The 22,941-nt window shown below is 38.4% G+C and overlaps 1 protein-coding gene across 1 annotated transcript; it reads left to right on the plus strand.

Annotated features, from left to right (window-relative positions):
• The first annotated feature begins 10,939 nt into the window (after positions 1 to 10,939).
• Positions 10,940 to 18,542, plus strand: LOC120292600 (protein SPA1-RELATED 2-like). Its single transcript, XM_039310870.1, is given in 14 exon segments — positions 10,940 to 11,407; positions 11,410 to 11,639; positions 11,641 to 12,180; positions 13,303 to 13,415; positions 13,418 to 13,499; positions 14,929 to 15,047; positions 15,050 to 15,210; positions 15,255 to 15,525; positions 15,528 to 15,739; positions 16,756 to 16,902; positions 17,266 to 17,449; positions 17,452 to 17,582; positions 17,719 to 17,778; positions 17,905 to 18,542. Coding segments are annotated over 14 exon segments (2,883 nt in total). The 5' UTR covers positions 10,940 to 10,966; the 3' UTR covers positions 18,097 to 18,542.
• Positions 18,543 to 22,941: the final 4,399 nt, after the last annotated feature.

The raw sequence follows: 22,941 nt of genomic DNA on the forward strand, positions 1-22,941 counted from the left end.
ATTGTTGTACCCTTGAATGCAAAAGTTTGTCCTTGTATAATTTGGACCATCGGATTCCAATGAAACATTGCCCATTATTGATAGAATTAAATAAAAGGAATGGACAACTAATTCAATCGTATCGATTGAAAAAAAATAATAATAATTCAATCAATTTTCAAGCGATATTCTACACTAGTTAAAAAATAAAAATTCCTAGTGAAAAAGTTGTCATCATTGAAGTACGACAATGTACCTTTTGATTAGGGAAGTTGCAAAATGAATGAACTAAAAAAAAATTACTAGCTACCAATCATACTTTTTCCAACTTTGAAAATTTTCTCACCCATTGAAATTACTAAGCATGATGAAAAGGTTCTATGATTACTATCATATGATTATGTTTTGCTTATAGCAATTACCAATATATATTGTAAGACTTGTAGATTCACACTACTTGACCTTTTCGATTGAGTTAGGAATTTCTAAGGGCCTTATCCCAGAAAACACCTTTACATGAGCACTTGTTTAGGAAGTTGAGAAAGGTCATTCCATCTCCATGCTCGAGCATCAATGAGCTTGCAAAAATACATTTGCATTGCTGGAACGTTCTTTGGGTGCGTTTGGTTCAGCATTCTCAATAAGCTTTCAACTTCTAAGCCCCTTAGGAAAATACTAGGCTATTTGGCAACCATTTTTAGTAGCTTTCAAATGAAAGCTAGCATTGGAAAAGCTAAAAGCCCAATATTAGTAAAAACTAACTTTAAGCTTTTACTATTTTGCCAAATGCTAACTTATGTTTTTCTTTCAAAACTATCCTTACTCATTCTTCAAATTACTAATTTTGCCATCGTTATTATTTTTTTAAATGCCAAAATAATGCTAAAAATCGAATATATAAATGCTAAAAAAATTAAATATATTTTGTACTTTTAAAAAATTATTTATATATTTGATTTTTTAACCATTATGGTCAAAATTTATATTTAAAGTTGCATACATTATTTTTTTCAATTTTAAAAAATAAAAATTAAAAAAATAAAGGGTTTGGTTTTTTTTTTTTTTAAATATAGATCCAAATGATGGAATAATTTTTTAGATGTATTACCGTTTAGGACCACTTTTTTTGGAATCTTTATGCCCAAAACCCCGATTCAAATAGTCATTTATTTGGTACCTCCCAAGGATCGAGAACTGATTCCATCCACAAACGCAAAGTTTATGGTTGACTAATATTGCTCATCATCATTTGGCTCATTTATTTTTCTCAAGCTGGTCATATGTATAGAACTAACTTCGTTGGGCATATATTATTTTTTTATATATATATATATATGATTTCTTAGCCTTATTTTCAATTTTATATTTAAAAAGTTATTTTATTTTTTTCAAAAAAAATTAAAATTAAAAAATTTCAACCAATGATTTGGTCTTTTTTAAAAAAATATCTATATGTATTTGATTTTTTTAGTATTATTGTCAAAATTTATATTTATAAAGTTGCATACATTATTTTATTTTTAACTTTAAACAATTAAAAATTTAAAAATTCTGATGAAGGGTTTGGTCTTTTTAATATATATAATTAACTTTTAGCATTATTTTCAAATTTGTATTTAAAAATTTTGACGAAGGATTTTTTTTTTAATTATATATATGAAATTTGATTTTTTTTTAACATTATTGTGAACATTTATATTTAAAAAGTTGCATACATCATTTTTTTTTTTTCACTTTTAAGAAAATAAAAATTAAAAAATTCCAATGAAGGGTTTGGCCTTTTTTTTTTTTTTTTTGAAAAAATATTCATGTATTCAAATTTTTAGTATTATTGTTAAAATTTATATTTAAAAAGTCGCATATATTATTTTTTTTTCAATTTTAAACCATTAAAAATTTAGTATTTTTAAATATATATATATATATATATATTTGATCTTTTAGCATTATTTTCAAATTTATATTTAAAAATTTGCATACATTATTTTTTCAATTTTAAACAAATAAAAATTAAAAAATTTCGAGGAAGGATTTGGTCTTTTTAAAAAAAAAAAAAAATTATATATATATGTATTCGATTTTTTTAGTATTATTGTCAAAATTTATATTTAAAAAGTTGGATACATTATTTTTTTTAATTTTAAACAAATAAAATTAAAAAAACTAATATTAATCACCCAAAGAGCTTTTCAAATGTATTTTCTACTAAACTATATTTCTTTCAAAGTTGTTTTTCAAAGCATAGTTTACCAAACGACATTTGCATTTACCTAAAGTCCTTTAGGCCAACTGTTTTGTATTTTTCCAATGGGCTTTCAAAATGCTAAATCAAATGCACCATTTGTCCCTCCCCATCTTCAATCAATCCTTACAACTTTGTTCCCTAGGCTAGGCCCCATAAGCTTTATAAAAGTAGTTCAAGTCACATTATGAGAACTTCACTAGCTCATCTATGGTTATGCCCTGATCATCATCTTATATTATATTCTTTGGCCCACATAGCAAAGATCTAATTTAGATGGGTGCATTTTGCTCCCAACCTCTCTTTGAACCATTTGTGAATTGCATTGAGCTCATCGACACGAATTCAACTCGAATGCGAGCACGTGAATCAAATTTATGCTTTTATTGTCAAGTCGTGTTGAAAATTATCATTTTGCATTATAAATTAAGTTGGATTGCAATCGATCATAGCGGAATTTTGTTTGGTAGGATCATGCAATATGTGGCTGTATATTTTCTTTGCAAAAAAAAAAAGAAAAAGAAACGTACATAACACGGCAAACAAGAGACAAGAAGAAGAATGGTACAACACTTTAACGGTGTTTCCCTCACAATTTTTAAGCAACTTTTTAAAGACTCTTATGCTCTCTTTCGAGTATTTTCTAGTGCACACAAAAACCTCCACTCAAGCCTTCTGTTCAAAGTGGTAGACTTCCCAGGTTAGGAATCCTCTCTAGTTAATTGACAATCACCTCCCAATTAGAAATCTACTCGATTAATTGGAATTCCTCTAATTGGGCAATCACCAAAATTAATTCCATCCCGGTATTCTTCCTAAATAAGACTCCTCCTAATTTAGATTTCTTCCTTTTAAGTTCCCTACCATAATAGGACTCCTTCTTATTAGGTATTCTCGACAAGCAATCATCAAGATACTCCAAATCAGCTTCCAAATATGTTGACTACTCATAACACTTGATATGTACTTCAGATTGAGCGCAACCGAATCAAGTGCCACTCGAAACATGACCATTGGAATCTAGTAGAAACTATAGCCTTGCGTTCGATGAGGATAATAGTCGGTCCCGAAGCACACACGCACAAGAAATTGAGGAAATTGTCGGCCTTCCGATGCTGGTAATGATCTTGAGAAATCAGATGTTTTGGTGGCATGGAAGTTGTTGGACTCGTGACAGGTCTACTGCGAAGGAGGCAGTCCTTGGCTAGTTTGAAAAGTCGCTAGTGGGGGCTGGTTATTTGTTACCGACTTTAGCTCTAGCCTTCCCTCATGATCAAGAATTAAGGCATGAAGTTGGTTCTTTGTCAAAGACCCAGTTTGAGTTATAACGGAAATTGCGGTGTGGAGACCCTAAAATTCAGCACCAAAACCACGAAACAATTGAGTATGATATTCATTAATAGATAAAGGCTCACAAATAGCGGCTAATTAGTCCGTGAGGCTGGTGGCTTCTTGTAGAATTTGTAACGGATTGGTGACCTTTTGAGAGTGATTGAAGCTAGAGCCATAAAGCGGACATGCCAGAATCGATTGAGCGGCAAGATACTTCTAAACACTTGCTGTTGATGAGTGACTTGTCTATTTGGCAACTATCAAAGAGGTGGACGAATTGAGGATCCAAGGCAAGGCAATGGACTCTCAAAATTTCCAATTTTCAAACACTAGATTGGTCATCTGCATAACAACATTTCCCGGTGCAATCTCCTCGATAGTCTCCTCCGGTTGAGGTTTAGTGCCATCCAGAATGGACAGTAACTAGGCAGCTCATAAATACGGTGAGATCTATGCTTTCTAGATCAGAAATTTCATCCCAATTAGCTTCTCCCCAATACTTGGTGGTGACATGAGGGTGGGGTTACTTGAGACGATTGATGACAGCATTAATGGCGGCGTCGGTGCAGATGAAGAAGATAATATTTCTTTAGACATGGATCGGCAAGGCTTTCGCCAATGAAGCTTTGATACCAACTTAAAACAATTAATTTCAACATATGTAAAGGAAGGTACTACAATTGAAGGAGATACATGAGGGAGTCACGAGACTTAGTGAAGAATTAGGTTTTAGGGAATGAAATTTTTATGCCTTTTTTTTTTTTTTTTTGTTGCAAATACAATGTATGTAAAGGACTCTAAGAGATAAGATACAAAAGGCAACAAAATAACAAATATTGAAAATATTAAGCAAATATTCCCTAAATACTTGCTGAATAGTTTCTTCTCTTAACAAAACAAACAACCAATTTAACCAATTTTCAAGTGATTTTCTACCTAGTAAAACTTCATAGTGAAAAGTTACCCTCATGGAAACATGACAATGTACCTTTGATGGGGAGTCCCACCAATTACATGCACTGCTCTAAATCAAGGCAATGTATTCTATGTTGTTGTACCTTGGAATACAAAAGTCCCTTTCAGTATAATTTGGACCATTGGATTCCAGTGAAACATTGTCCATCATTGATAGAATTAAATAAAGTAATGGACAACTAATTCAATTGTACCAACCAAAAAAAAAAAAAAGTAATTCAATCGATTTTCAAACAATGTTCTACACTAGTTAAAAAATAAAATTCCTAATGAAAAAGTTACCATCATTGAATTACGACCATATAACTTTTGATTAGGAAAAGTTACAAAATGAATGAAAAAATTGCTAGCTACCAATCATAGTTTTTCCAACTTTGAAAATTTCTTACCCCATTGAAATTATGGCCATGTTGAAAATGTTCAATGATTACTATTATAGGATTATGTTTGTCTTATAGCAATTATCAATATATATTATTATATTGTAAGACTTGTAGATTTGCACTTTGCTTGACCCATCTCGATCGATTTAGGAATTTTTAAGGGCTACCCCTTACATGAGCAGTTCCCAATTGAGAAGGCCCTTCCATTTTCATGCTCAAGCATCAGTGAGCCTGCAAAAATAGTTTTGCATTGCTGGAACATTCTTTGCCCCTCCCCTTCTTCAATCAATCCTTACGGTTTCCTTCTCTAGGCTAGGCTCCATAAGCTTTATGAAAGTGGTTCTAGTCTTATTATGAAAACTTCACTAGCCTTATGATGATTTCACATCTTATGGTTCTATCTCGATCATCCCCTTATATTCTTTAGCTTGCATAGCAAAGATCTAATTTATTTATTTTTGGTCCGAGAAGCAAAGATCTAATTTGGGTGGGTGCATTTTGCTCCCAAACCTCTCTTTGAACCATCTGTGAATTCCATTGAGCTCATCAACATGATTTCACCTCGAATGCAACCGGGCGAATCAAACTCATGCTTTTATTGTCGAGTCATGTTGAAAATTATCGCTACATGTTGTGAATTAAGTTGGATCGCAACCGATAGCAATGGAATTCTAATTGTCGGGATCGTACAATATGCAGCCGTTCATTCTCTTTGCAAAAGAAAAGTAAATAACACAAGAGACAGAGAAGAAGAACAACACTAATAGTGTTTCTCTCACAATTTTCAAGCCACTTATTGAAGACCTTTGTGATCTTTATAGGATATTTTTGGTGTGCACAGAAAACCTCCACTCAAGCTTTCCTGTTTATAGTGGTAGACCTCCCCACTCAAGTTAGGAATCCTCCCTATTTGATTGACAATGATTAATTGAAATTCCTCTATTTGGGCAATTACTAGAATTGATTCCATCCCGGTATTCTTTCTAAAAAAGACTCCTCCTTAGTTAGACTTTTCCTTTCAGTGTCCTACCACAATTGGACTCCCTTATTATAAGGTATTCTCAATGAGAAATCATTGGGATATTTCTAATTGACTCCCGAACACGTTGGGCCACTCCCAACACTTCGTATGTACTTCCAAACAAGTGCAACAGAATCTAGGGCTACTTGAAATGTGAAATGTGAAATCTAGTAAAAACTATAGCCCCATGGATTAAGGAAATGGTCGGCCTTTTCATGCTGGTAATGATCTTAAGAAATCAAATATTTTGGTGGCATTTCCAATAGAGAAAAGCTTGTTCGGCTGCCAAAACGGGCCACACCAAATTTCCAATACCGAAGCAATCTCGTTCACTAATGCCTGTCGTCTCCAATGTTTAAACACCAATTCGTGGGTTTCCACGAAACAGAAAGGTGGTGGCCAGCTACCATGCCTTTCTTTCCAGGTTTTGAAGCGATTGGCCAACATCGCGTCGCACGTAAGTTTTCGCCGTACCGCGTGATAAGCAAGCCCTTCAAAAGTCCGTTGAAAAGGCAGTCGCACATACAGAGTATTTGGCTCACTAGACTTTTTCCATACGTCTGAAAAACAACCAGATTTTTCCGTGAAATCTGTTTCAAGATGTGATAGAATTTAATAAGAGTAGAAAATGCAAAAAATCTGTCGTGTCGTGTCGTGTCGTGTTATGTCCTTATTTTGATAGCGTCGTTGCTTGTGTGTGAATGACGGTGTTAGTGCAATCAAGTGGTGACCCGTGTTCGCGAAATTTATGATTTTTTGGGACTTTTTTGTGATTTCAAGGCCATGCCCCTTTATTACACGCAATCTTTTGACAGGCAAAGGCCAATTCATCCCGGACAATGCGATGATCACTGAATGCATTCCAGGGGACCCCTAGATGGTTGAAATGAAGTATAGTCACGAGTGTTTGGTGCTTGTGAGACTTGCTTGGACTAAAACGTGCAATTCTTATAGACCATAATTAAAGCAATCATTGAACTTTGAACCAAATTACTTTGAAGACAAGAATCAACAAATAAGAACCAATATTAATAGGAAGAAGAAATTCTGCTTTTCATCCCCCTACTTTTAGTTTGTCTATTTAAGCTCTTCTACTTTCACAAATTGTGTAATTAAGTCCCTCTAATGGCAAAACCTGACCAAATTAAACTAATTTGGATGTTGGACAAAGCAAAAGCATGATATGGATAAGATATGCGCATTCCACGTAGATGTGTGTGCATAATGTCTCGAGTCCAATGTGGATAAAACTTAGCCAATGTGGACATCCACATTGGCGAAGTTTTCATCCATGTCAAACTAAGACATTGTCCGATGGCCACCGAGTTGGATTGAGCCAGAATAGTGTTAGAGGGATTTGATTAGAATAATTATGAAAGTAAAAAGACTTGATCAAACAAATTAAAAGTATAAGGATTTCATTAGGGGAAAAAACGTGAAAGCGTAGAAATGACAAATAAATTTTTCTTAATTGAATAGAGTGGGACCAACAAAAGTTATTTCCTAACTGATTCTCACTGTTACAGACGCTTCTTCCTTTTGAGCCCTAGTGCGTGAATCAAATGCATTATTTATAACATATCTTTTTCAGGTGGGTCATTTTATGTTTAGATCATTCAACCATGCATTAATTTAGTAATGAGGTATTATCTCGCTTGAGATTTGCTTACGCGTAAGTGTCTTTTGATCATAAAAGAAAAATCGAACAAGGTAATGAAAACCCATCTGTCAAATCGAAATTAAGTGACATGGCAATGCATGAGTAGACTCATTGAAACATCCAAACACCTTTCGTATATACGAAGCTTTAGTATGTCGATCATTATTTTGTTAACGTATGTCTAGTGAACACCCGTGAAACATTCAAATAAAGAAATCCCGTCATTTCCAAGACATTATTTTTTATTTGTTTCCTTAGGTACGATTAATAAATGCCCCTTGGAACCCTCGGATAAAAAAGGACTCGTGGAGAACTTGCCGGCCGACACAGGACATTGCCTGGAGCAGGGGAAGTAACTGTGGACGATGAAGGGCCACGTGGCACCTGATCCTGCAAATGAGAAAAGAAATGAACGCTGAAAACAGAGAAGGCCACGCCAGCTGGTGAACAGAGAGGGATGGAGAGGTTCAGGGCCTTACGCTGGACTCGCGTGGAGCGCCTGTGACCACGCGACGGTCGGTTTAGTCGCAGGTCGACAACATGAACATAATAAGTAAATAAATAAATAAATAAATAAAATCAATAATCAAAACACGACACGACCCGATATACCACAGACTCAATCGACATATGAGTGGACAAATGGGATTGCTTGGATGCATGGATAATCAAGTTCATCACTTTCCAAGTATTTTATTATGGTTGCGGTGCAATTACGATCCCGAAATCGCTACCCTATTTAACTAAAATAGATAGTTCTTTGGTTGACAACATGAACATAATAAATAAATATAAAAAAGGAAAAAAAAATCAATAATCATAACACGACACAACCCGATATGTCATGACTCAATCAACATATGAGCCGACAAATGGGACTACTTGGATGCACAAAACAATCAAACTCATCACTTTCTAAGTATTTTGGAATGATTGTAGTGCAATCACACTCCCAAAGTCGCTACATTATTTAACTTAAATAGATAATTTGAGTAATTATGTATCTATATTCAACTATTGAGGTTTCGGATGCTTCTGCATGAGAGTAATGACATTAGAACTTGGCTAGTGAAAAGGGAATGTATGGTTGCGATGCAATCACGTTCCCAACTTCATTACCCCATTTAATCAAAATAGATAATTGGCATATTTGTGTACCTAGACTCGATTATCGGCATTTTGAATGCTTGTCTTAGAGAGTCATGACATTGGAACTTGGCTAGCGAAAAGGGAATGGTATGGTTACGGTACAATAGCATTTTCAAACTCATTACCTTATTTAACCAAAATAGAAAATTGACATAATTATGTACTTGAATTTGATTATCGAGATTTCGAACGCTTGTGCTAGAGCGTCATGACATTGAAATTGGACGGTGAAAATGAAAATGGTAATTTTTGCCAGTGCTTACCGAATCGCTAATTTCTAACTACGAAGACAATCGGCTCCATTCCATTTTCGGTCGAATTTAAGTAGTCATGACAGCACGAGGTGAGATAAGAACCGCTCCTTTTTTTGGTATTAAACACCTTTCTCGTCATGATTACGCGCACGTGGCTCATTAAAAGTACAATGCAAGCACGTTTACTTGATTAAAATACAACCCAACTTGTAAACTTTCTGTTCAAAAAAAAAAAAAAAAAAAAAAAAAGAAAAAGTTTCCATAATCATAGAACCTAAGGTATCGCTGGACACCCTCCTTAAACTCTTCCAAATTTAGCATCTACTGTCCTTTTTTATTTATTTATTTTTCTCTTTACCACATGTTGATTATCATAATGAACCTCATATCTCACGTGACGCGCCATTTATTCGACAATTATGATAATAATTAAATGCAAAACCTCCAAGATCTTTAATTGATAATACATTAATTAATTCCCACGATCTCTTTTCCTCCTTGCATTTTCCGTGATGCAATGAATATAGGCTAAAACTCAAGATCCACAACACATGCCCGATGTTCCATGATGAACACAAATAAATAAATAGATAAGGGAAGAAAATCATTTATTATGTTCAGTGGTATTTTCGTAGATTTCCTTCTCGAGTTTGCCACCTCGGCAAAAAGAACAAAATGAGAAAAGCCAGATAATATTTATCTTGAAAAATAACTGGTTGCCGCTTTTCCACCCCCCCCAAAAAAAGAAAATAGAGGATAAAAGAAAAACGACAACATTTTTTATTATTTTCCGAAATTCAGGAAAATAAATTATTGGGTATTTATAGCGAATTTCCCACACCGAAAATTTGAGAGGTGATAGGATGTGGCAAAAGATATTTTAATTTCTCTCTCTCTCTCTATTTTTTCCTCTTTTTTTTGGCCATTTCGGGCAAGAGGATTCGTAGTATCTCTCTCGCTCTTACCATGTTCTTCTTCCTTCCGTTCGTAATCGAGAAGAGGTCTTAGGGTTTTCGTGATTTGACAGGAATTTCCGGTTTTGCCCTTCCCGTCCACCTTCTCTGTTCCCACCGGGATTTGAAGTCGGTGCTTCGTCGCCGGGTAGCGAAATTGCCGAGCTGGGTGCTGATCTCCGGCCGTCAATTCGGGCATTCCGCGGCGGGTTTGAGCTGAATTTCGGTTGCAATCGAATGAGGGAAAGTGGGGAGGAACGGCGGCGTTGATGAATTTTGGGGCGGGCGGTGGTGTTCTTCCGTTGCTGAAGACGGTAGGTTCCGTTTCCGGAGTGGCGATTTCCTCCTCCTTCTGCGAGTTTTCTGCAGAGGAGTGAGGGTTCTGATGGCATTTTGGTGAAATTTCTATTTTTTATGCGGATGCTGTTCCTTTTCGTGTTATCTGAAGTAGGAACGATAGCTGGGTGCGACTCCTTTGTCGAATGATTTCGTTTCAATTTGGTTCTTGGTGAGTGAAAAATTTGGTCATTGGGTTCTGCCCAATTTTCAGATTGAAAGCTTTGTGGGCATGTCGCGGTCGTCTTTTTTCCGTGCTCTGTTCCAATGTTGTGGTCGAATGAATTGAATCGAAATGCGACGAATGCTTCGCAGGGAACAGAGAAGAGCAAAGATTGTAGCTTTTGAGTTGTGTGATTTAATTGCAGACGTAGTTGTAGTCGGAATGCAATGTGATCAGTTGATTGGATGAAGCCTGGTTGGCATCATGGATGAGGGGTGGATGATGAAGTAACCGTGCTGGATGCAGCCAAGGGAGGTCACCTGCAAAGCAAGGAAAGTGAATATTCGTGCAAGACTGAAAGTGGCAGTTTGTTGGAATCACAGGAAATGGTTACTCCCGGGAGGCTGAGTACCATGAGACCGCATCCGATGTGTTAGCCAATATTCTAGATGGTAAGGATGTAAGTAAAAGTTTAAGCTCTTTGGACCCCTTGATCGTCCGTCTGTGAATCCTCACTCAATGGATGGTGATGGTGGTGTGGTCGAGGAGTTAACTGTAAGGAACTATAATAATCTGAGTTCGACTACAGTGGGCACCTCAAAAAGTAGTGGTAGGATGGGCACTAGGATAAACCAATGGCAGCACATCTATCAGACAGCAGGAGGATCGACAAATTCGAGCTCCCATGGATATCCTGTGAACCGGGAGGGTACTAGTATCTGGGAGGACATAGGAGGCACATCCTTTTCTGAACTATTGTCTCACAAATTATTGAGAGGTGATAGAAATGAAACCATGGAGCAACCACCTCATTCTGAAAATAAAGAAACTTTAGGTGGTGTTTTGGCTCATGGAGGTATTCGGACAAAAATTCTATCGAAGTCAGGATTCTCAGAGTTTTTTGTGAAGAACACTCTGAAGGGAAAGGGACTCATATTCAGAGGCCTACCTACTGAGTCAAAAGTCCGAATAATGTAACTGTGGCTGGTGGTTCCAGGATGGCTTCTGATGCATCACTTCGTTCAAATCCCTCAAGTGTTGTGCCTTCTACTCATGGTACCTGTGGGACCAAGATTGTGTTCAGTTCTGATCCTGATGGAGTCAATCTGAGAGAATGGCTTAGCGGTGCACACAGAGATGTAAATAAAGTGGAGAGATTAAATATTTTTATGCAAATTGTGGATTTGGTGGATCACTCACTCTAAGGGGATTGCCTTGCATGACTTACGGCTGTCTCATTTTACATTGCTGCCTTCAAATCGGGTGAAGTATCTAGGATCATCATTGGGGGGAGAGATTTCTGGAACTTTTGGAAACAAACATCTTCCAAGCAACGGTAACCAGATCATTGAGAAAAGGGTGCTAGAGCATGGTTTGGTTCGACCTTATAGCTCCAGTGCAAAGAAGCAAAAGTTCAATGAGGGCATCAATAATGGCTGGCAGTGGCCTCAGTTTCATTCGAGACCTCATTTAAAAGCTGAAGCTGTGAGTGGGACTGAGATGAGTGCCAGTGATGCACAATACTCAGGCTATGTTTGCGTTGCAAAGAAGCCGAGTACAGAATATGGATCACAAATGTCTGGTGACATTCCTACTTTAAGTGCTGGTGCAGAGTCATTGACCGCTGCAAGGTACCAGCTGGAAGAGAAGTGGTACAAGAGCCCTGAGGAAGTCGACGAGGGATCAAGCCATACACCATCAAATATATACTGTTTGGGTGTTTTCCTTTTGAGGTGCGATCTGATCTGGATATTGCTTCTGTTCTGAATTTTACTTGAACTTGTGGGCGGTGGTTGAAAATTATAGTGTGTCTGGGATGATTTTTGCCTTTTGTACTTTTTCCTTATGTTGTGGATTTCCTTTTGGAGAGTCTGAAGTGACACTGATTTTTAATATTGAGCTCATGAAATTTTACAAACCTTCATATACTGATTTGTCAAATCATATAGAATGACTTTATCCATTATTTTGACAATTGACATAGTTTTTCTGGCACCTGGGGTTTGGAGGAAAGCCGATCAATACTTTTTGTGAGCTTCTACATGCGTATTCATGTCTTTTTCTACTCTTGATCCAGAAGTTGCATCTGATGGACAATTTCAATAATTGTATTATTTTTTCGATTTGTAATGTTCTGTTTAATTTTGATGATTAAAGGATTCTCTACATCAAGTTGTTTCTTGCAACGGAAGGATAAATGTGACCCTTTGTCTGTGAACCAAAGAGGCTACGTTTTCATGTTGTTGTCTAAACATTTTGAATGGCAATCTTGCTCCAAATCTAGACATATCTGTTATTGATGGGGGCAGCTGTCTCACTTAGGGAAAGTATGAAAGTTTTCCTTTATGTGTAAGACCACCTTCCAGCAATAGTAAAGCATAGCTTAGGGTTTCCCAGAAAATATAAGCTTTGCTTGCTTAGTTCTCAAGCTTGTAGTGTTAATGTGTTTTGCTTGACAAGGTGTGATATCTTTGCATTGAATCAAATACATCTCTTCAAGGTGTAGCTTGTGTTGCCTATTGCTATTCGCAGAACCATTTGTTATGGTTAGCTATATTGATGCATCATTTTGTCTCTGCTGGATTCTTTTATATAATATTGGTATCCCAGTCATAAGACACCTCGTCTTCTTCTCATTTCACTGATTTTGGCTTCAAAACTTGGCAGCATTGTCAGAATTAGGGATCTATATTGTTGTCAAGAGCTTTTCCTTGGGCATATGCAATTAATGAATATATTTACTGCTGTTTTTCATTGATCAACTTTATATCATGTCCTTTTAAGATCAATTATCTATTTTACATCCTCCACTTGTTATTGATTCATTCTACTTATAGTTATCAAAAAATGATTAGGCATGTACTTGGCCATAATATTTTCAATGAATATCTTTTTCAGTTACTCGTCGCCGACTGTGAAAAGGCTCGGAATGCAGCAATGATGGATCTTCGTCATAGGATTCTTCCCCCAGTTTCTTGTCTGAAAATCCGAAAGAAGCTGGATTCTGCTTGTGGCTACTACATCCTGATCCTTCTTCACGTCCAACTTGCAGGTAGTGTTAATCTACCCACCCATCTGTACAGTAACAATTGTGGTGATCTGGCATGTCCACATAGGGGTCCCAAACGGAACAGTTTGCTCTCATCATCGGCTTGTTCAGGGAGATGAATTAAGATTAAACAGCAATGTCACCCTATGTTACTTCAGCTTCTTACTTGAGGTCACATATCTTTATGTATATGATATGGATATGACGTGTGTGGCTTGTGGGATTCCATAAGGTGCGTTCAATTCAGCATTTTGAAAGCCCATTGGAAAAGGCAAAGTAATTTAGCCTAAAAAGGATTTTAGATAAATGCAAAGGCCATTTAGTAAACTATGTTTTGAAAAGCAACTTTGAAAAAAATGCTATTTGGTAGAAAACACATTTAAAAAGCCTTTTGGGTGAGGAATATTAGTTTTTTAATTTTTTTTTTTTGTAAAAATAGTATTTTTTTAATTTTAATCTGTTTAAAATTGAAAAAATATATATATATGCAACTTTTAAATATAAAATTTGACAATAATGCTAAAAAAATCAAATATATAAATATATATTTTAAAAAAGACCAAACCCTTTGCCGGTCCAGTGAAGGGCTATGGCTGCCGATGAGTCAGATTTGGCACCAGCAGCTGCTGGTCAAGGTCACCCGAGGTCAAGTGAGCTCCAGCGAGGGCCGCACAACCCTCGTCGCCCTTTGCCGAACCAGCGAAGGGTTGGTTTTTTTTTTTAAAAATTACATAGCATTTATATATATTTGATTTTTTTTTAGCATTTAAAAATAATAACGAGGGCAAATAAAAAATTTGAAGAATGGGTGAGGAAGTTTTGGAAGAAAAAAAATGAATATCAGCATTTGGTCAAATGCTAATAGCTCAAAGCACGTCCTTACTAGCATTGGGTTTTTAGTCTTCCCGATGCTGGTTTTCACTCAAAAGATACTTCAAAATGATCGCCAAATGGTTCAGTATTTCCCCAACGGGCTTTGGAGGCCGAAAGCCCTTTGGGAATGCTAAACCAAACGCACCCATAATTTGAAAAGATTTAGTGTGATCTAAATGTAAAAAAATCATCTATAGTGACTGAAAATAAAAGAGACTTATTCTAGTAATTATTACAATCCCTAATGCATAGTATCTTGAGTCATGAGACTTATTTTAGTAATCATTACTACTTTCTTAAGGTTGAAAAAATCTGCAAGGTGCATGTTTATTTTGTTTGGCAGAATTGATTATTTGTAGGGAAAGTCAAGGTGAACTTTTATGGAGTGACAAAGATTTATGACATTCATCTTCTTATACTTTGCAGACTTCTCTGAAATCTTTCAAGGCGATTAATTTTGCATCCATTAGATAGCAACTCACCAAGTTTGTGTCATTAACCTGATTATTGCACATGTTTAAATATAATCTGCTACATCTATGGCTGTGATCTTTGACAGGGAGATCCTAGAGTCAGAAGTACTTAGTGGGCTTAAGGAGGTTTGCTCGGAAGAATTGTCATCTTCTATAGAGCAAGATGATGCAGAGTCCGAATTACTTCTGCACTTTCTCATCACCTCAAAGAGCATAAGCAGAAATGTGCCTCTAAGTTGATAGAAAATATAAGTTGCTTGGAAGCAGACATTGAAGAGATTGGGAGAAGGCGCCAAGCGATTGGCCTGGCTGACTCCTTTGATTCAAAGGACAATAAGCTTTATCTTAAGGAGCTTTCAACCCCAGATGTCGTTCCTCATCTTTCTCCTGTCATAAATCCGGTTGAGTCTAGGTGGATGGGAACATCGGTCAGCTTGAATCTGCTTATTTCTCCATGAGATCAAGAATGCAGCTCCCTGAGGCTGATGCCATGCGTGCTGATAATGATGTGTTAAAAAATCATGAGAATTGGGGTCCTCCCAATAACAATGACGAACGGAAGGATGGCTCTGATCAGCAGGGTGCTTTCTTTGATGGCTTATGCAAGTATGCTCGATATAGTAAGTTCGCAGTACGTGGTATACTGAGAAATGGAGAGTTCAACTCCTCAGCAAATGTGATTTGCTCCTAAGTTTTGACCGGGATGAGGACTACTTTGCTGCTGCTGGGATATCAAAGAAAATAAAGATATTTGAATTTGATGCGCTCTTTAATCACTCCGTTGATATCCATTATCCAGTGATTGAGATGTCAAATAGGTCAAAGCTAAGCTGCACTTGCTGGAATAATTATATCCGTAACTACCTCGCTTCAACTGATTATGATGGCGTAGTAAAGGTGTGTGAAATGTCCATTTTAAAGTCTGTATTTTAGTGCTTTTTTTTGGGTAGTTTTGCTGGTTGACACTTGGCATCTATTGGTTGAAATCTCTGCTTTTGGATTGATGGTTTATAATCAGCATTCTTGAATAGTGGTAGGTCATATCCTGTGATAGAGCTGATATTCAAATTTGTGGTGGTTTTTGTGTTATGCCTATCTGTAAAATAGTTCATCTTCTTGTCCATTGTAATATTGATCTCTTATGTTTTGCAACTTTGAAGTTCCTAATGTGAATATCCAATTTAAATGAGGAAAGTTCCAGATAAAGACGTCACAAGTGCCATAACTTTCATATGGCGCTCATTTGAGAGCCATGACATTTTTACTTAAGTGCCATAATTTCTAAAAAGTTCACTTGAGAGCCATTATCTTTCAATCATTCACTTAAGTGCCAATATTTATTTAAATCTGACATGGCATAGCACTTGTGATAAACGTTTTTAGAAAGTTATGGCACTCAAACGATCGATTGAAAAGTCATTTGACACTCAAGTGATCGGAAAAAGTTATACCACTGAAGTGAGCACCCTACATAAGTTATAGCACTCAGGTGACCGAAAAAAAAGATGAAATGGTATTCAAGTGAGTGCCGGACAAAAGTTATGGCTCTTATGGTGTCATTTTCCTAGGAAAGTTTTGTTGAGGAAAGTTAGGCTGATAAAAACAGATCCATCAGAGAGAAAGAGAAATGATCTGCAATTGTCTTGCTCAACAAAAATGCTTGACAATGTTCTCTTGCATGTCACTGTCGAAGAGCTATTCTGCACTTTGTTCTTTTCCATTTCTGGTCCAGTTGAATTTTGTGATAATTTCCCAGAGACATGATAGCTATTCTGCATGCAGATATTATTGCTAACTTTGTATAAAGAAATATGCTGTGTTCCCTGCTTATTTTCTATTTTTGCTCTTAACAGCTCTGTTTGTTTTCGTATTAAGGACGTTTCTAATTCAGACTTTCCTGCAATAATATCCAGTTATGGGATGCAAATACTGGTCAAGGGTTTGCCGAGTTCAGTGAGCATGAAAAGAGGGCCTGGTCTGTTGACTTTTCACCTGTATACCCTACAAAGTTAGCAAGCGGAAGTGATGATTGTTCAGTGAAACTTTGGAGCATCAATGAGGCATGTTCCCTCCTTAATTAGAATTACTTCTTGCATATGTAACAATCTGACCAATGATTGTTTATAAACCTATTCGGTTGCAAAGTTCTGGTATTCACTACTTAACTAAAGTAACAATGAAAACTACTCATTTGAATTCTCTCACATGTGTTAAGAAAATAGGTTGACAACGTCATGATAGTCATGTAGGCTTTTGACTATGGGATCGCTATGCATTAATTCAATAGCAAGCAAATTCAATGGCATAATTCAGCTTTATACTTAAATATAGTTTGCTCTTGATACTTCACTGTGTTGCTTTAATAAGTTTTTTTATTCAGTGAGGCCTTCAAGCTCATGCAACATAAATTTGATTTTGAACAGAAAAATTGTTTGGGGACAATAAGGAGCATAGCAAATGTCTGCTGCGTTCAGTTCTCTCCTCATTCCACTCATTTGCTGGCATTTGGGTCTGCTGACTATAAAACTTACTGTTATGATCTTCGGAATGCGAGAACTCCCTGGTGTGTGTTGGTTGGGCATGAGAAAGCTGTAAGCTATGTGAAGTTTTGGACTCTGAAACCATTGTAACTGCATCCACTGACAACACATTGAAGCTTTGGGATTTGAACAAAACCTGTTCCAGTGGTCCGTCAAATAAAGCCTGCAGCTTAACATTTAGTGGGCATACGAATGAGAAGGTACAATCGCAAGGCTAGACAGCATTCCATTTTCTTTCTCCGGTCTTGAATCTGAATTTTCATTTTCCCTTTAGAGGACTTAATGTTCTTCGTTTCTTCATCGGGATCACTTACTTCTCATTTCATGATCTGCCAGAATTTTGTGGGTTTGTCCGTTGCCAATGGTTACATAACATGTGGATCTGAAACAAATGAGGTATGCATGCCATTTCTGTCATTGTTTCAAATTGGTAGCTTGCTTCTCTTGCTTTTCTTTATTGAAGTTTCCTAAGTAATTAGAAACAATTGTGCTCCTTCATGATTTCTGTCTTTCTTTTGGTAGGTTTTCACTTATTATAGGTCTCTGCCTATGCCAATAACTTCCTACAAGTTTGGTTCAATTGATCCTATTTCTGGGAAGGAAACTGATGATGACAATGGGCAGTTTGTTTCCAGCGTCTGTTGGAGAGGGAAATCAGACATGGTTGTAGCTGCTAATTCAAGTGGCTGCATAAAAGTCTTGCAGATGGTTTAGGGTGTAGGGAGACCTGCGAAAAAGACGGCAATGCTTCATGTACCGGCTTTGTGCTTGTGAGTCTCCAAAGTTGTAAGCGCAGGCATTTGTTTATGGCCAGAGCCTTAAATCTGCCTTGAGACTCTCTGGTCATCTTGTCTGAGAACTGAATGACCCAAAGCTAATGCATGTGTTGTCATGCAGCTATGAGTTCCTAATTGTACCATGTTTGCAGAGGTCAGTTCACACACACAAGTACATTGCCTGAGGAAGCTGAAAAACGCAAGAAATTTGTCAATAGAGATGGTTTTCCCAATGGAGCTTACGGAGTCGACTGTCCGAAGAGGTGAACTATCTCAAAAGGCCATATAGTTAAAGGGGGTACATGGTGGACTTGAAGTGGGAGTGGAAGTAATGCTGGTTGGTTTTTTTATTTTTATTTTTTTTTCGGGAGGGGGTGGGGTGGGGGTTTTGGGTTTGGCGTTGTGGTGGGGGGGGAGGGATGAGATCACATGCCTGGCTCCGATGGCAGGCATTTTAGGATTCAGGACATGCGCTTGTTGCCAGGATGAAGATTCATAGTGCTGTCCGACAAGTATCAGAAGTTTTTCATTGAGCTGTATGTAAATTTTACCGTCAGAAAGATGAACCTTACCTGATGTAAATGTCGCATAGCTTGCTGTATAGAATTATTTTGTTTCAGATTTTTCTCTTTCTGTGGGAGACCTGGTGCACGAGGATTACGTAGCTTTGTTCTCTTAATTGCTCCTCAATGGCGTGGAGCCGGAAAAATTACTTGTGGGGACACAAAGGTTTCCAATTAAGAAGAAAAAAAAAAAAAAGAAGTGCGCCATATACAGGAGGTGCTTCATCGCTTTGAGATCGTAGCCTTGTTCGAAACGTCATACTCGTTTCAATAGCAAAGCAAAGTTCTTGAAACATGGAGACAGATCAGGTAAACAAACATTATGGTCGGTTTGACGTGAGATTCAGCACAATCTAATTCGTGGTTAATCTCTCTCTCTCTCTCTCTCTCTCTCTCTCTCTCTCAAAGAGATGGATCTTTTTATATCTGCCGAATAATACAGCGAAGTGAGGACAGAATTCCAGCCCCAGGTACGGTTAAATAAATTTGGTCAAAGATTAACTCGGTGACCTTCCCAATCTATAATGCTCTGGGAAGTGAAGAGACTTCCAAACCTCAAAAATACGGCGTTCAGTCCATCACAGCCTATAGCCGAGCAAACTGCCATTTACATAGTGCAGCTGCATCATCTCGAACCGGTAAAATCACCAAATTGCGGATCCGAGTCCTTGCGTGGTGAAGCAGACAAATTTCCGACCACGACCCACTCCTTTGAAGTTTACTTGGAACAGAACCGAAACTGGTTCGGAAGAATCTCTACACAATCTCTATATCTGTCTATGTAAAAAGGTACGTTCTGAAACAGCAAAAGGGTGATTGTAACCATTGTAGCTGGTCTGTGGAATCGAACGCTGGATTCATTCTGCCCTCACCAAATCGGCCTGACGCTGATCAATGAGGCACCAGACTGCCGTGTGAACTGAACTACTTTAAGACAAATTTTCCTCGAGCCAAAATTTTCAAGAATGATCATGCATTACAGGAGTGTAAAGGAGGAGACACCAGCTATCGTATTTCGAAATCTGATACATGTCCACGTGTTCTTCCTCGACTCACAATTCTAGAGGTCATGGGTACAACGAATTCCCTCCCTCCTGTTTACCTTCACATTACGGCGTTCAGTTCGATGACCGCGCCCTGTCTTATCGGTTTTCGGTGTTCCTGTGATGAACAAGCCACTGGCACATTAGCAGACGTATCTCCAAACACAACTTTTGAAGACACTTCTCTATTTCTCGAGACATAATCACTTCTCCTCAGAAATACAGAAACAGATCGACAATAGCGAGTTCAAAGAAATATATTCACCCTGAAGTTTTCCGTGTCTTAACGTCAGTGCCTTTCTTAAATGACAAAGGTCTCTTCTCTGGTATCTCTGAACAAATAGACCTCACATCGCTTGGCTGGACCTGATCTTCTGCAAGAATCAGAGATACAATCCATAAATGACCTAAATAATTGTTTGAGTGTTGGTTTAGTCATTCCAGTTAGTCAGCAAGTGACTTGTCCGGCGATTGAGTCGACACAATCATGAAATGTTGGAAGTGAACTAACCTGAAATCTTTAACCTTCAAGCTGTGCCTTTGTTAGTCAGTTGATTTTCTCGTCTGGGATAACAGTAAAAACCGATCTTGCATATCTAACAGATGGTAGAAAAGAATCATCCTCAGCTAACAAGTTCTCGTCCTTGCAGGTTGTTTCTACTTCGCTTGCTGTCTCACTGATCCCGACCTTAGTACTCAGGCGGGAGTCTTGTCTAGCTCAGCTGGTTTATGGCAAACATGTGAAACGGAATCTGCGTTACTACAATTGAATTCCTTTACTTGAAAACTTCCTTTGAAATCCGGCCTCTATGTCACTCGGTCTGCAGGAGGAGATTGCGGCTCAGGGTGACCATTATCTGGGTTCATCACCAAGAACTTCTTGATGTAACGCACTTGAATTCTACATATCGATGAAAAGCTCGGACGCAGTGAGCTCTGTTGCCAGCATCTTCTCGTCACCAAGTATCTCGGTGAAGGGAAATGAGCAGAGGCCTCTCGCCAGCTCTTATGTTTCACTCATCTTATCTCCTTCAAGATGGCCTTCCTCAAAGGGTATTTTCCCGGTCAAAAGCTGAAGCAAATCATCCCAAGCTGTACACATCTGCTTTCTCTGAGTACTTTGACTTAGAATCACCCTCTGGCTTTTCCATTTCGGTGAGGACTTCTGGGGCATACAAATTAAAGGGTTGGTCGAGTCTGGTTTGGGAAAAGAGTGGGAGTACACGGTCGAGCGCTCCTGATGAGCCATACCCTGCCACTTTAACATAATAATAACCTTCCGATATAGTCCTTGGTTTTGAGGAGGATCTTGGTCGGGTTAAGATCGCCGTGATAAATCTTCTGGGAGTGGAGATACTCCAACCCTCTTGCAATCTGAATCATGATGTGACTACAACCAGAAGGAGAACAATGCCCGCCTCTTCGGATTTGAATTTTCTTTTTATGTGACAAGCGAGACTCTTGTTAATCATCTCCAACTAGAAAGCATTCATTCTTTTTTCTTCATCACAGAAGGCGTAGTGAGAAAGCACGTTAGGATGGGGAAAGCGATAGGACTCTCGATGGCTAACCAAGCTCTCCTAACCACTGAATCTCACAATCTCTCTCCAACTCCCAATCTCCGCCTCACGGCATAGTCCTTTGCCCCGGTAAGGATCGAACTAGAAAGAGTGTCCAATCGTACGTCTCGGGCACTTATTTTCCCGGATCAAGTCAACAAGCCGCTGCTCGTTCTTTGTCAGAACAGCAGATTCGACTTTTTCTCCTTCAGAGGCCTCATCGAAGCCATCTATCCTCTCTCCAAACCGTGTCCAATCTCTTGCACAGCTCTTTCGGGACCAGATACTGCTTACCGTATCTCCCAGTTGGAAGAGTTTCGGGTCATTCCACTCATTATCGTACTTCCTCCTCTCAGCATAATTCCTTTCTTTGCATCTCATCGGGTCGAGCCCAGAAATCTCGCCGGCAGTCTCGATCGCCTCGATGACTGCTGGAAACTACATAGCAAGTTGTGGACGTGGAATTCGACACAATCCTTGCTGTTGTGAAAAAGTGATCCTTTGCCCCAAAATCCTTGACATCAAGCAGTGCTTGATGTAAATCTCGCCTTCTTTAAAAACCCAGTGGAGCTCTCTCATAGGCTGCTCGAGGGGCTTCCTTGGTGTGTCTCTCTTCGAGCCTGAGGTTCTCCTTAATCTCCGTGCGATCTCTTCAAAAGCCGTGGTGAAAATGTTTGGGGGCAGCAACACTGTCTCCTGTTGATTTGGATATCGTCTTGCAACCCATGAGAGCCTTCATACTTCCTAGCACCTCTCCGACCTGCCCGAATTGGTCCATCCCGGCTTCAAAGTGTCAAATCTGGAAGCCGGGCGCCGCAAGACTCAGCTCAATCGACCCGAAATCTCCCAAAGTTTATAGATTCAAGCAAGACGTGCCTGAAAATAGAAAAGCACCACATATACACACATACCAAGACAAATTCAGCATCTTTTGTGCAAGTTCAACACAGATTCACAATTACTCGAGATTGGCCATGAAAAAAAAAACACATCATAAGCGGAATCTAAGGAACGTCCATGAGTCGACAAAGGAAAAACCAACCTATAAAAACCGTCCCCTGCGAGAAAAAACAGAGCAGCAAACATCTCTCAGGTTGTTTCAGGGCAATTCACAATCATCAATCAGGAGAGAAATCTCCATAAAGAAGAAAGAGACCCGACTCATCCGACGCGAATTCGACAAAGCAGAGGATCTTTGGGAACCCCGAGAAAAAGATTAAAAAGAAAAGCTCACCGGAAGAAACAAAAAAGCAGGGCGATGTATCTGACGAAACTCCCCCACGCGAGAAAGGACCCAAGAACCCAACGATCTCCAAGCCAAAAAAAAAAGAAGAAACCGACGTTTCCTTTTCTGCAAAATGACTCGAGCTGGAAACTGATGCTTTCCCGGGTGTTTGGTTTCGATCCTCTTCTCCGAGTTGGTTCGTTCGAGCCTCGACGATGAAACGAACGAGCGAGAGAGAGAGAGACAGGGACCGGGCGTGGCCGTTGAAAATGTCGCTTTCTTCGGAGACATCAGGTCGTGCTTCTTTATATATTGCCTTCCCGCGAGTTTCGACTCGGACTGCTGCTCGAGCGACCGTTGCTTTTTCAGGGTGGGGGTGGGGGGCGAGTCAAG

This window comes from Eucalyptus grandis, chromosome 4 (assembly GCF_016545825.1).
Source record: "Eucalyptus grandis isolate ANBG69807.140 chromosome 4, ASM1654582v1, whole genome shotgun sequence".
Taxonomy (NCBI): domain Eukaryota; kingdom Viridiplantae; phylum Streptophyta; class Magnoliopsida; order Myrtales; family Myrtaceae; genus Eucalyptus; species Eucalyptus grandis.